This window comes from Schistocerca nitens, chromosome 10 (genome assembly GCF_023898315.1).
Source record: "Schistocerca nitens isolate TAMUIC-IGC-003100 chromosome 10, iqSchNite1.1, whole genome shotgun sequence".
NCBI lineage: Eukaryota > Metazoa > Arthropoda > Insecta > Orthoptera > Acrididae > Schistocerca > Schistocerca nitens.
The window spans coordinates 144,660,397-144,674,506 of record NC_064623.1 but is presented as its reverse complement, the minus strand read 5'-3'; the positions used below and the strand labels follow the sequence as shown (position 1 = coordinate 144,674,506).

General features: G+C 40.9%; 1 protein-coding gene across 1 annotated transcript in view; it reads right to left on the bottom strand.

The window, feature by feature from the left end:
- Positions 1–14,110, bottom strand: part of LOC126210374 (double-strand break repair protein MRE11) — a 157,597-nt gene that overhangs the window by 93,881 nt on the left and 49,606 nt on the right. Inside the window, exons 6-7 of the mRNA XM_049939603.1 lie at positions 11,819–12,009; positions 4,392–4,455 (exon numbers count right to left, since the gene is read on the bottom strand). Coding sequence (XP_049795560.1) covers positions 4,392–4,455; positions 11,819–12,009 — 255 coding nt within the window. The remainder of the gene's footprint in view (positions 1–4,391; positions 4,456–11,818; positions 12,010–14,110) is intronic.

The following is a 14,110-nucleotide window of genomic DNA, read 5'->3' as shown; positions in this document are numbered from 1 at the left end:
AAATATTTTGTGTGACTACTTTTGAAATAGGTAACTGGAGGTCTTAGAATCTGAACACACCTCACCCAGAATATTTCAAGTGCAACAACAGCAAGACGCAATCAATACCTTTAATGTCCAATAACAATGGAATTGTCACTGATGATAGCGCCACTATACGTAACACAGTTTTACGGAACTCCGTCACCAAAAAAAGACAAGGAGTAAATATTCCCAAATTTGAATCAAGAACAATTGGTGGCAATGTGAAAAATTTAGAAGTAGGTATTCTCGGTGTAGTGAAGCAGCTTAAATCACTTAATAAAGGGAAGACCTCCAGCGCAGATTGTATACCAGTCAGTTTCCTTTTAGAGTATGCTGATACAATAGCTCCATAATTAGCAATCATATATAATCGCTCACTCGTGGAATGATGTGTACCTGAAGCCTGGAAAAATGGACAGGTCACACCAATACCCAAGAACTGACATTGGAGTAATCAGCTGAATTAAATTTAAATTCCACCAAACATCGCATGTTACTTTCGGAAGCAGTGAAATCATGATTGCAATGCACTTTTCAGCCAGTCATAGCTCGTCGCGTGATCTCGCCTGCTGATGACAGCGGATATTCTAGCGTAAGACATGTGAAGTAGTCAGCCGACAGCAATATCACTGTTAAGTGGTGCGTACTAACATCGTTCTGCAGTAGGATTTTGTAACATATACAGTGTTTGAACATCATGAATTATCTCAAAGGAAACAATATATTGACAAACAAATAATATGGATTCAGAAATAGTTGTTCCCTTGAAACACAACTAGCTCTTTATTCACACAAACTAATGAGCATTAATGATGGGGTATGTCAAACTGATTCCATATTTTAAGATTTGCCAGTAGACTTTTGACACTCTTCCTCACAATCGACTTCTAATCAAATTGCATGCTTATGGAATATCACCTCAGTTGTGCGACTGGATTTGTGGGTTCCTGTCATAAAGGTCACAGATCATAGTAACTGATGGAAAGTCACCAAGTAAAATGGAAGTAATGTGTGGTGTTCCCCAACAGGGTGTATATGCGGACAAGGGGGGGGGGGGATCCCGGATCTCCCAGTTAAAATTACACTTTCTCCTGGGTGAAAATACACTTTTTGCATGTTAAGTGACAGTATACTTTTCCTCGGTACTGTAAAACTTATCAATCCTTTGAATAGTTATGGTTTTATACACCGGCGTAGAACTTCCTGGACCTTTAGAGGGGGAAGGAGGGGGGGGGGGGAGGGGGACGTTTTTGAAAGATCTTTGATGTGAAGCAACATGTATGTTGCATATTTTCGTATTACGAAAGTGTAAATTTAAATTCCACCAAACATCGCAAGTTACTTTCGGAAGCATTGAAATCATGATTGCAATGCACTTTTGTAGCCAGTCATAGCTCGTTGCGTGATCTCGCCTGCTGATGACAGCGGATATTCTAGCGTAAGACATGTGATGTAGTCAGCCGAAGGCAATATCACTGTTAAGTAGCGCATACACACAAATGGGAAAAGTTAATGGTTTAAATTAATATACACAGCATTACTACAATAAAAGCAAAGCTTTCACATATAATATTGGTCTCAAAGATTAATAAGCTGCAAGAGAAGCTAAGCTTTCACATATAATGTTGATATTTTTTGCGCGTGTTACACTTTAAGATACATCACACAAATGTGTCAGTAAAACTTTAAAAGATGTAAATGTCTGATCTGAGCCCGAAATTTTTCTAAATGTATGCCCTCAAAGATTTTATTTTTAAAAGAGACAACCACTCTGTAATTTAAGAAATTCATCGTACATTCTTGCACATAGTTCAACTTGCATAAAAGGAAATTTATTTTGAAAGTAACGCTTTTCAAACAACCATTCGAAATATTGTCTGGTGACCTGTTAGAAATAGGTTCGTTTCAGTAATTGCCAGAGAGCGCCAGAAACAGGCCTCACTGCGCCGGCTACGATGATGCAGGAAGACCATATGTTCGTAGGTGTGAAACATGTAAAAGATATTACATTATGTCATAAAAGAAACAAGACATCAGAGGACACTCCAAGAGTATCGGAATTTCGTGAACCATACTAAAATGCATAATTCGGCTTAAAGTGCACATTCGTATGTCCAGATCTAGATGTAAATTTTCTTGAGTACTGGTACTGTATTATCGCATGTTTGGTTCTTTATTATGGCATAATACCATACATGCGACAAGATGAAAACATGCACTTTTGAAATGCACCAAACAGTTGAAACTAGCCAATAGTGTGGAATTAAACACTTTGTTTCAAATAAATTGACTGCCTCAGCAGAAAAGATTAATAAAAGCCGAATTTCTTTAGCCAACTGACAAAAATAACTTCATTGTTATGCAAGGCGATTAATGCTTGACTGTCAGAAAGGAGCACATAAAATAAAATCTGAAACTAATAACATATTTTGACCTTCTTTACTCATGCCAATGTATTTTAATTCACTTGATAGTTCACAGCCACAGAAATACATTTTGTTTTCATTTGACATGAGAGCAGTAAACGAAGACATGACGTACACTATGCACACTTTCAAAAATCAACTTGTGTTCATTCAGAAATAAACTTATAATAAGTTCAAAAATGTTGAAAAACAAACAGGGACGCATTTCAAAATCATATGAATAATCGACACACCAATGCGCGCTGGATACTAGGTGCTTTGTGAAACAAGGTTTTTTACTTCAAGAATATGAATTTGGCAGGCCCCCCCCTCCCCTTCCCTGAAATTGCCGCCCGGGGTACATACCACGGTTTGCCCCCAGTGAATGTGGCAGCTTGCACGCACCAGTAAAACTTTTCCAGGTAGCATTATGCTGCTTGCTGCTGCTGCTGCTACATATACAGCTAAAAGCCAAACTTCTGTAGCCAGAAGCGGGAGAAGGTACTACACATGCGCGACTCAACTGTGCATGCGCACAAACCTGCCTGCAACTGCTCAAATGAATCTAAAGTAAACAGTTGGGACATCACACTCATCAGATGCAATTTGTCGTTATCAAGCATTGCACAGTCTTCCTAAGGCCTTTGACACATTTTGCTGTTGGCAGACGCTTGTATGAGCATTGTGTTTTGTTGTGCATTTCCTTTGCAACTTCAGTTTTATTTTTGTTTTTATTTCTCGTTCACGTTTTATTCCTGCAGTATTATTCTGCAGTAGCGGGATACATAATATCCTTTGTTAGAGTATTGTTTCTTACCACTCAAAATTACAAAAATTTAACTGAAAACTAAAACGAAACAAAACAAAACAAAAATTCCAGGGATTCTAAAGAATTTCCGGGTTTATCCTGGTTTTCTCCTGGATGAAAAAATTCCCAGGTTTTTCTCGCTCTCCCGGTTGTCCTGGGTCGTATACACCCTGCCCAAGTAAGTGTTATAAGCTCTCAGCTGTCCTAATGACATGTGAGATAATCTCAGCAGTCCTCTTGATATTGCTTGTAGATGATGCTGTCATTTACTATCAGATGATCAAGACCAATTGCAAAATGATTTAGACAAGATTTCTATATGGTGCAAAGGTGGCAATTAGCTCTAAATAACAAAAAGTGTGAAGCCATCCACATTAGTACTAAAAGAAATCTGCTAAAATTTGGTTATACAATAAATCACACAAATCTAAAGACTGTAAATTCTACAAAATATTTAGGGATTACAGTTACAGATAACTTAAATTGGAACAATCACATAGATAATATTGTGGAGAAACCAAACCAAAGACTGTGACTTATCGGTAGAACACTTAGAACATGTAACAGGTCTACTAAAGATATTGCTAACAGCATGCTTGTCCGCCCTCTTCCGGAGTATTTCTGTGCAGTGTCAGATCCGCATCAGATGGGGCTGATGGAGGCTATCAAAAAAGTTCGAGGGCAGCTCTTTTTCACTGTTGCGGAACAGGGGGGAGAGTGCCGTGGACACACTATGTGAATTGGGGTGGCAGTCATTAAAACAAAGGTGTTTTCTGTTGTGGCAGGATCTTCTCATGAAATTTCAATCACCTATTTTCTCTTCCAATTGCAAAAATATTTTGTTAGCGCCCACCTACATACAAAGAAATGATCCTCGTAACAAAATAAGAGAAACCGGAGCTCCTGTAGAAAGATTTAAGTGCTCGTTTTTCCCATGTGCGATTCGAGAGTGGAACAGAAGAGAAATAGCATGAAGGTGGTTCAATGAACCCTCTGCCAAGCACTTAATCGTGAAGTGCAGAGTAACGATGTAGATGTAGTTATAGATTTCCCACTTGTAACTCACCCTACAGTCAAAACTTTGTCCTTCAGGGTGTTCTACATGACCAAACACTGCTCAGAAAAAGATGAACATTTTGTAGTTTTAGACTCACCGCTCAGTTGCCTAGCAGCACTGTCCAGCATGTTCTGTATGTAGTTCCCCACGTAGTTCTGGACCTTTAAGAAAAGAATTGGCATGACAATTGTAATTACTGATATACTTCTATATAATTATCATTTGGAGCCACACGCAACAACATTTACCTACAATTAACTGCACGCCGACCTAATATTACGATGTCACTGTGAATCGTATAAGGCACACTTTTTGTCTCGCGGATCTCAACAATCTTGTTCATTATTTAAATTTGTCCGAGGAACAGGCTGGGATTTTAGGTTCACAGTTAAAAAGTTCTCTTCTTCTCCACGATAGAAAAGCAAGTGTTTATCGTAACTAGCATGCTGTATTTTTTCCGAATACAGAGTGTACATTAAGTCTGGGAGCACTTTCAGTTATTTATTGCACAAGAACCAAACATTGTACAGATATCATACATATGTCATTTTGAAGAGGAACCCTGACAGTTTTTTCACGTATACCGCCTCAACGTAGTTTGGTGATTTGCTGATAGTCAGCGCTAGTCACAAGCATGGAGAGTTCGGGTGCAGAGTGAGCTTCCTGTGTGTTGTAGTTCAACAAAAAAAAAGTGTGCTACACCTGTTCAACAGATGTTAAGAACTAAGTACAGAAAGAAGCCACCAAGGCTATTTACCACTGGCACAACAAATTCGTTATGATGGATTGCTTGTGCCCAGGAAAGAGAAGCAGACATCCCAGTGTGAGTGAAGTGAATGTGAAGTGTGTATGAGAGACATTTATAAGGTGTTCCAAGAAATCTGTGTGTCGTGCATCCCGTGAACTTGAAATGGCTACGATGACAGTGTGGAAAAGTCCTGCGACAGAAGCTGTCTATGAAACCATTCAAATTGAAGCTAGTGCAGAATCTCGATGACGACAACAAAGACAAGCATTTTGAGTTTCGTTCACAGTTGCAACAATTGAAAGAGGATGGGGATGGCATTGCCAATTGCTTAATTTTTAGCAAGGAAGCCACTTTTCACACTAATGAGAAAGTGAACAGGCATAACTGTCGAATCTGGGGTACAAAGAATCCACACAAATTCATTGAATTTGAGGGTGATTCCCCAAAGGTAAATGTCTCCTGTGCCTTGTCGTGGCGAAAACTGTACAGGCCATTCTTCTTCACAAAGAGCACTGTCACTGTATGTTACTACTTGGACATGTTGCAGCAATGGCTGATGCCTCAAATGCAATTGGACTCTCCGTTCATCTTTCAGCAGGATGGGGCTCCACCTCATTTTCATCGTGAAGTTCATGGGTACCTGAACACAGAGCTGCCACATCGATGGATCGGCCGTGCTACAGAAGGAGACAGTTGTTTCACGAAATGGGCTCCTCAATCACCAGATCTCACTCCGTGTGACTTTTTTCTGTGGGGACACATTAAAGATCTGGTGTATGTACTGCCTCTACCACATGATGTAGCACAGCTCTGGGAGAAAATACAAGATGCGACTGCCACAGTCGACAATGCCATGCTGGGACGGGTGTGGCAAGAATTCGATTACCGTATTGACGTCTGCCGGGTCACTCACAGTTCGCATATCGATTGTTCAAAATGCAATATGTATGACATCTGTACAATGTTTAGATCTTGTGCAATAAATAATTGAAAGTGTTCCTGGACTTTATGTACACCCTGTATTTCTCCAAGGAAGATGACAATGTTTTCTGTAATAATCTCAAGTCCATTACAGAGATTCTTGACTGTGAATTGTGAGGCAAGGGTTGAGGTTAAGAAATTCTGTAAAGTTAGCAAGGGCTGATTTGGGGGCAGTGGGGGTGAATCACAGTTGGATGGAGGAGTGAACTGAGTCAGGCAGGATTCAACATTGGTATTTGGTGGAGTCTGGTTGGTAGGGTTAGTGGAGAAAAAGTATTACCACTGTAGGGACCGGGAGAGGAGAGAAGGTCTTTAACCAGTCCTGCAGATTGAATTTGGAAGTGGGGCAAAAGGTGAGGCCCCTGGAAAGGACTGATACTTCTGTGGGGCTAAGCCTTTTTGAGGAAAGGTTCACGACTGTGTTTCGGGTCTATTTAGGTTCTGGTTTCTGTAAGGTGGTGGTGGCGGTGGTGGGGGTGGTGGTGGTGGTGGTGGTGGTGGTGGTGGTGGTGGTGGTGGTGGTGGTGGGGTTTTGAGGGTGAGGTAAGTGTACTAGGTCTGAGGCAGGGTTTGTCAGCTATGAGGGGATGTTGGGGAGGTTTGGAGGTCCCTGTAGAAGTGGTGGATAGTGGTAGTCCAAGGCAGGAGAATGAAGTGACCATGACAAAGAGTTTTTTAAGAACGTGTACATGTTGCTCTAGTTCTGGAGGGCAAGGGTTTCAATGTGTGATATGGGACCCAGGAATTTGGGATTGCACAGCAGTAGAATTTTACGGATGGAGAGGAAGTACTGCAAGGAGGTTTGGGCCTAATTGATGTATTTTGCAGGACTATGTTGGTGAGGGTTACGGTCTGGTGGGATCTGAATAGATGGAGGTCACTGTGGAAGGAAGGATGGCAGTAGTAAATGGGTAATCTGATGGTCAGGATTCCATGAGCCAAGCAACAACACAGGAACAGTATGTGGCATGGTCTGCATCACCCTGCACGACTTGTTAAAGACGTTCTCTCCTTATGCCAGGACCTACAGTAGCAGCACTTTTTCACCACCAACCCTATCAGTCAGACTCAAACAAAGACCAATACTGAAACCTGTCTCACTCAGTTCATTCCTCCATCCAACTGCGATCCACCCCCACTGCTCTCAAATCAGCCCCTGCTAACTTTACAGAATTTCTTAACCTCAAATCTTGCCTCACCATCATTCCCCAAATCCCTCAATATGCAAACTAGCCTTACATCCACAGAACGAAAACCAATCTACCACCTAAAAATGCTGATCCCAACCTTATAAGCCTACCTGCTGCCAAAGGCTCCACCACTATTGTTTTGAATGACAAGGATTACCTGGCACAAGGACTCTGCCAGCTGTCAGATTCATTCACCTACAAACCCTGCCAGTCACCCTATTCCCAAAATCCAGCAGCATCTCCTGACTCTCTTCAAACCTTTAGGCCCATCTCAGAACCTCAAACCTCTACCTGGAATCCATTTCTCTCCTCACACCTACCACTTCCGGCACTCCCATTTCCTACATGCTTTCTGAAGCCCATAAACCCAACCATCCAGAACACCTCACTGTTGCCAGTTACTGTGCCCCCATAAGAGAATCTCTCTGCTCTTGTAGACCAACACCTTCAGCCTATTACCCACATATTACCCTTCCATATTAGGAAACCGACCATTTCCTCCACAGACTCTCCACAGTTCCTGTTCATTTACCACATGATGCCCTGCTTGTCATTATTGATGCCACCTACCTTTGCAATAACATCCCTAATGCACATGGCCTTACTGCTACTGAACACTACCTTTCCCAATGCCAAATGGCTTCCAAACCTAGACCTTCTTCCTAGTCGCCATGACCAACTATATCCTCACTCACAATTACTTTTAGTTTGAAGGCATTACTTAAAAACAAATCTGAGGTACAGCTATGGGCACCTGCATGGCACCATTCTATGCCAACCTATTCAGAGACCATCTAGAGGAATCCTTCCTAAACAGTCAGAATTGCAAACCCCCTCACCTGGTTCAGATTCACTGATGACATCTTCGTGATCTAGATCTAGGGTGAGGGCACTCTATCCGCATTCCTCCAGAACCTCAACACCTTTTCCACCATTTGTTTCACCTGGTTCTCCCCAGCCCTAGAAGATACCTCCCTCAATGACGATCTCCAGCACTCAGATGGCTCGATCAGTACCCATATCCACATCAAACCTACCAGTCACCAACACCACCTCCATTTCGATAGCTGCCACCCATTTCACACCAAGAAATAGGGACAGAGCCTAGTCATCCACAGTCCTCACCTCTGCACTGACAAGCAATCCCTCACCAAATACAGGGTGATTCAAAAAGAATACCACAACTTTAAAAATGTGTATTTAATGAAAGAAACATAATATAACCTTCTGTTATACATCATTACAAAGAGTATTTAAAAAGGTTTTTTTTTTCACTCAAAAACAAGTTCAGAGATGTTCAATATGGCCCCCTCCAGACACACGAGCAATATCAACCCGATACTCCAACTCGTTCCACACTCTCTGTAGCATATCAGGCATAACAGTTTGGATAGCTGCTGTTATTTCTCGTTTCAAATCATCAATGGTGGCTGGGAGAGGTGGCTGAAACACCATATCCTTAACATACCCCCATAAGAAAAAATTGCAGGGGGTAAGATCAGGGCTTCTTGGAGGCCAGTGATGAAGTGCTCTGTCAGCTGCAGACAGTGCTTGAACCAATTTCAGACGATAAGGTTTCATAACTGACCTTTTTCGTAGGACTCTCCATACAGTTGATTGTGGAATTTGCAGCTCTCTGCTAGCTCTGCGAGTCGATTTTCCTGGGCTGCGAACAAATGCTTGCTGGATGCGTGCTACATTTTCATCACTCGTTCTCGGCCGTCCAGAACTTTTCCCTTTGCACAAACACCCATTCTCTGTAAACTGTTTATACCAACGTTTAATACACCACCTATCTGGAGGTTTAACACCATACTTCGTTCGAAATGCACGCTGAACAACTGTCGTCGATTCACTTCTGCCGTACTCAATAACACAAAAAGCTTTCTGTTGAGCGGTCGCCATCTTAGCATCAACTGACGCTGACGCCTAGTCAACAGCGCCTCAAGCGAACAAATGTACAACTAAATGAAACTTTATAGCTCCCTTAATTCGCCGACAGATAGTGCTTAGCTCTGCCTTTTGTCGTTGCAGAGTTTTAAATTCCTAAAGTTGTGGTATTCTTTTTGAATCACCCTGTATTTTTAGGATATCACTAAGGCCTTCACAGACAGAGAGTAGCCCACCTACCTCATTCAGAAACAGATCTTCTGCAACTTGTCTCCCAGTCACCCACCTTACCCAATGACCAGCCACAACAGAGCATCACCCCCATATCCCACCCCCCTTTCAACTCAGTACAATTCGTGACTGGAATAAACTGAATAGACAGAAAAACATTATGAAAGTAAACAAAATGATAAATCAAGTGCCGGGTGATATCAAAAAGTCAGTATAAATTTGAAAACTTAATAAACCACAGAATAAGTAGATAGAGAGGTAAAAATTGACATACATGCTTGGAATGACATGGGGTTTTATCAGGAAAAAAATAAAAAAATAAAAATAAAAAAGTAAATAAATAAATAAAATAAAACAATGTTCACAAAAGTCCGACAGATGGCGCTGGACAGCAAAACGTCAGTGACTGCACATGACAATCGTGTATAAAAGGAGCTGTAATGAGAGAGAAAGAGAATCAGATGTGCCAGCAGTCACAGCATGTTGACATTCTGAAAGGTGCTTTTAGTGAAGCTGTATTATCAGAATGGGGAATGTGCTAGTTCAGCGTTACGATCCTATCGCCATAGGAAGGGGATTCAAATGGGTAAAGGTCCGTTGACAAATGCAGCTGTTGCGAGAATAATTTTGAAGTTCGAAGCCACGGGTTGTTTAGACGATAGACCCCGTAGTGGCCGACCGAGCACAAGGCGTAATGCTGCTGAGACAGTTCAGGAAGAAATGGAGACTGGAGCAGGTTCGTCTATGCACGGGGAAGTCAGCGCTCGTGCAGTCGCATGTCGCACTGGCATTCCGTATACTACTGTTTGGTTGGCACTTACGCGTACCCTCCGATGCCATCCGTACAAAATCCATTGGCATCATGAACTGTTACCTGGCGATTTAGTGAAGCGGAGGGCATTTGCAGTGTGGGCGTTTCAAAAGATGGCGGAGGATGACGATTGGTTGAGTAACGTGTTGGGGACCGACGAAGCTCATTTCACGCTCCGAGGGTCCGTCAACGCCCACAACTGCAGAATTTGGGCTACTGAAAATCCTAGAACTGTCGTGGAAACTCCATTGCATGACCAGAAAGTCACGGTATGGGTTGGATTTACCACATCTACCGTTATGGGGCCTTTTTTCTTCGAGAAAAGCGTGATTCTGGTTTTGTAACTGCTACCGTGACGAGTGAGAGGTACGCAGATATGTTACAGAATCGCATCATCCCCTGCCTGGCTGATACAACACCTGCTGGAACGTACAGTGTTTATGCAGGGTGGCGCTCCACCCCATATTGCTAGACGCGTGAAAGATCTCTTGCGCGCATCGTTTGGTGATGATCGTGTGCTCAGCCGCCACTTCCGTCATGCTTGGCGTCCCAGGTCCCCAGACCTAAGTCCGTGCGATTATTGGCTTTGGGGTTACCTGAAGTCGCAAGTGTATCGTGATCGACTGACATCTTTATGGATGCTGAAAGACAACATCCGACGCCAATGCCTCACCATAAATCCCGACATGCTTTACAGTGCTGTTCACAACATTATTCCTGGACTACAGCTATTGTTGAGGAATGATGGTGGACATATTGAGCATTTCCTGTAAAGAACATCATCTTTGCTTTGTCTTACTTTGTTATGCTAATTATTGATATTCTGATCAGATGAAGCGCCATCTGTCTGACATTTTTTGAACTTTTGTATTTTTTTGGTTCTAATAAAATCCCATGTCATACCAAGCATGTGTGTCAATTTGTACCTCTCTATCTACATTATTCTGTGATTTATTTAGTTTTCACATTTATACTGACTTTTTGATCACCCGGTACATTAATTTTGCTAACTGGGAAGTAAAATAGCAGATGACAACAGAAGTATAATGGATATTAAAAGAAGAGTTACAATGAATAAACAACAATACAGAAATAACAGTTAGTTATTGATAAACACGCTACCTCTGTATGGAAACAAGAAATAAATTCATCAAAACATTTATTTGGAGCATTTTGACTATGGTTGTGAAGAGTGGACTCTGTAGAAACAAGGAAAAATTCTGAAAAGGACATTAAATAACACGGGATAGATAAACACAAATAAATCAATTAGATACCTACTCTGACATAACAGTTTCCTAAAAACTGTCTTGTAAGTGAAAATTATGAGGGGGAAAAAGCCAAGAGGCAGGCCAAGAACATTCGTATCAGCAAATGTTGCCAGTGAAATAAACTGCTGGAACTACGCCCAAATGCTAAAGACAGTGACAGACAAAAAACAAGTAATTGCTTTTAGCATTTGAGATGAACATGCAGAGTCTGGTAGTGGCTTATGCCAAAATGCATAAAATTGTAAAGATCCTAAAAAATAGAAAAGCAATCAAGATAGGAAACTACGTTAACTTACAACTGCTGACATTAGGCAAAAAAGCGAAATGTTCTACTGTGATTTATTATATAAGGTGACAATATAAAAATGACAAATGTACAGCAAGCTGGAATCTCTAACTTACAGCATGTGAGGGCTTGCTGGCGTCTGCCATGTTTATATTACACTTGGAAAGCGTGATGGTGTCATAGACGAATGGCCGCACAGTCCGCAGAGGTATCAAGTCCAGCTTGAAGTTCTTCTTCCTGATCTTCAGGATGGCACAGTGTTTCTCTTTTGCTTCTCCTTCACACAAAGATGTAGCAACAGGGCTGCCTGGAGGGGGGAAAAAATAAAAAATAAAATAAAATAACAAGCTCCTACTGTCACACATATTATAATTAAAATATGTTTTTTTTTTTTTAATATGATTTAAAATCTGTTAATTAATATTTCCACACTATTTCCATTTTGGTAGTAAGTACAGAATTTATAACAAGTGAAAAAAAAGCAGCTGCAAGTGTGAATCAAATGAGCGACCTTGTGATCATTCAAATTATGTGCTATTAACTACAGGCATTTTCATTGAAAGGCGATAAATGCTTTGTATTTAACAGCAATCCGAAATAATCTACTTTTGAAAGATGATTTACACTGTTATACTCCCCGCATTTTCATAATCCCAGATACATGCAAAACCACAACATGACTCAACACAATGTAAGGTTATGAGACGTATTAGTAACATGTTTGGTAAAGTAATTCTATGTCTAGTTAAAATCTGGTAATTTCTGATTCTCAAAAATACATGTCACATGGACACTGAAATGATGTACATTTTCAATTCTGACTAGAAAATCTATGTTTAAAATTTATTAACTACGTAATGGTGCATTGTATCCACCATCTGGTGAGCAAGATGTATGAAACAGGCGAAATACCCTCAGACTTCAAGAAGAATATAATAATTCCAATACCAAAGAAAGCAGGTGTTGACAGATGTGAGAATTACTGAACAATCAGTTTAATAAGCCACAGCTGCAAAATACTAACACGAATTCTTTACAGACGAATGGAAAAACTAGTAGAAGCCGACCTCGGGGAAGATCAGTTTGGATTCCGTAGAAATACTGGAACACGTGGGGCAATACTGACCTTACAACTTATCTTAGAAGAAAGATTAAGGAAAGGCAAACCTACGTTTCTAGCATTTGTAGACTTAGAGAAAGCTTTTGACAATGTTGACTGGAATACTCTATTTCAAATTCTAAAGGTGGTAGGGGTAAAATACAGGGAGCGAAAGGCTATTTACAATCTGTACAGAAACCAGATGGCAGTTATAAGAGTCGAGGGACATGAAAGGGAAGCAGTGGTTGGGAAGGGAGTAAGACAGGGTTGTAGCCTCTCCCCGATGTTATTCAATCTGTATATTGAGCAAGCAGTAAAGGAAACAAAAGAAAAATTCGGAGTACGTATTAAAATTCATGGAGAAGAAGTAAAAACTTTGAGGTTTGCCGATGACATTGTAATTCTGTCAGAGACAGCAAAGTAATTGGAAGAGCAGTTGAACGGAATGGATGGTGTCTTGAAGGGAGGATATAAGATGAACATCAACAAAAGCAAAACGAGGATAATGGAATGTAGTCGAATTAAGTCGGGTGATGTTGAGGGTATTAGATTAGGAAATGAGACACTTAAAGTAGTAAAGGAGTTTTGCTATTTGGGGAGCAAAATAACTGATGATGGTCGAAGTAGAGAGGATATACAATGTAGACTGGCAATGGCAAGGAAAGCGTTTCTGAAGAAGAGAAATTTGTTAACATCGAGTATAGATTCAAGTGTCAGGAAGTCTTTTCTGAAAGTATTTGTATGGAGTGTAGCCATGTATGGAAGTGAAACATGGACGATAAATAGTTTGGACAAGAAGAGAATAGAAGCTTTCGAAATGTGGTGCTACAGAAGAATGCTGAAGATTAGATGGGTAGATCACATAACTAATGAGGAGGTACTGAATAGGATTGGGGAGAAGAGGAGTTTGTGGCACAACTTGACCAGAAGAAGGGATCGGTTGGTAGGACATGTTCTGAGGCATCAAGGGATCACCAATTTAGTATTGGAGGGCAGCGTGGAGGGTAAAAATCGTAGAGGGAGACCAAGAGATGCATACACTAAGCAGATTCAGAAGGATATAGGTTGCAGTAGGTACTGGGAGATGAAGAAGCTTGCACAGGATAGAGTAGCATGGAGAGCTGCATCAAACCAGTCTCAGGACTGAAGACCACAACAACAACAATGGTGCATTTCAATAAGTAGGTAATCATTTATTGTAATTATAATAAATTAAAATACTACTGTCAATAACAGGTGAACTGGTTCCAATTGCTAAAATTTCATTTATACTTAGGTGGCTGTGCCTGCCAAATGACTTCACAGGATT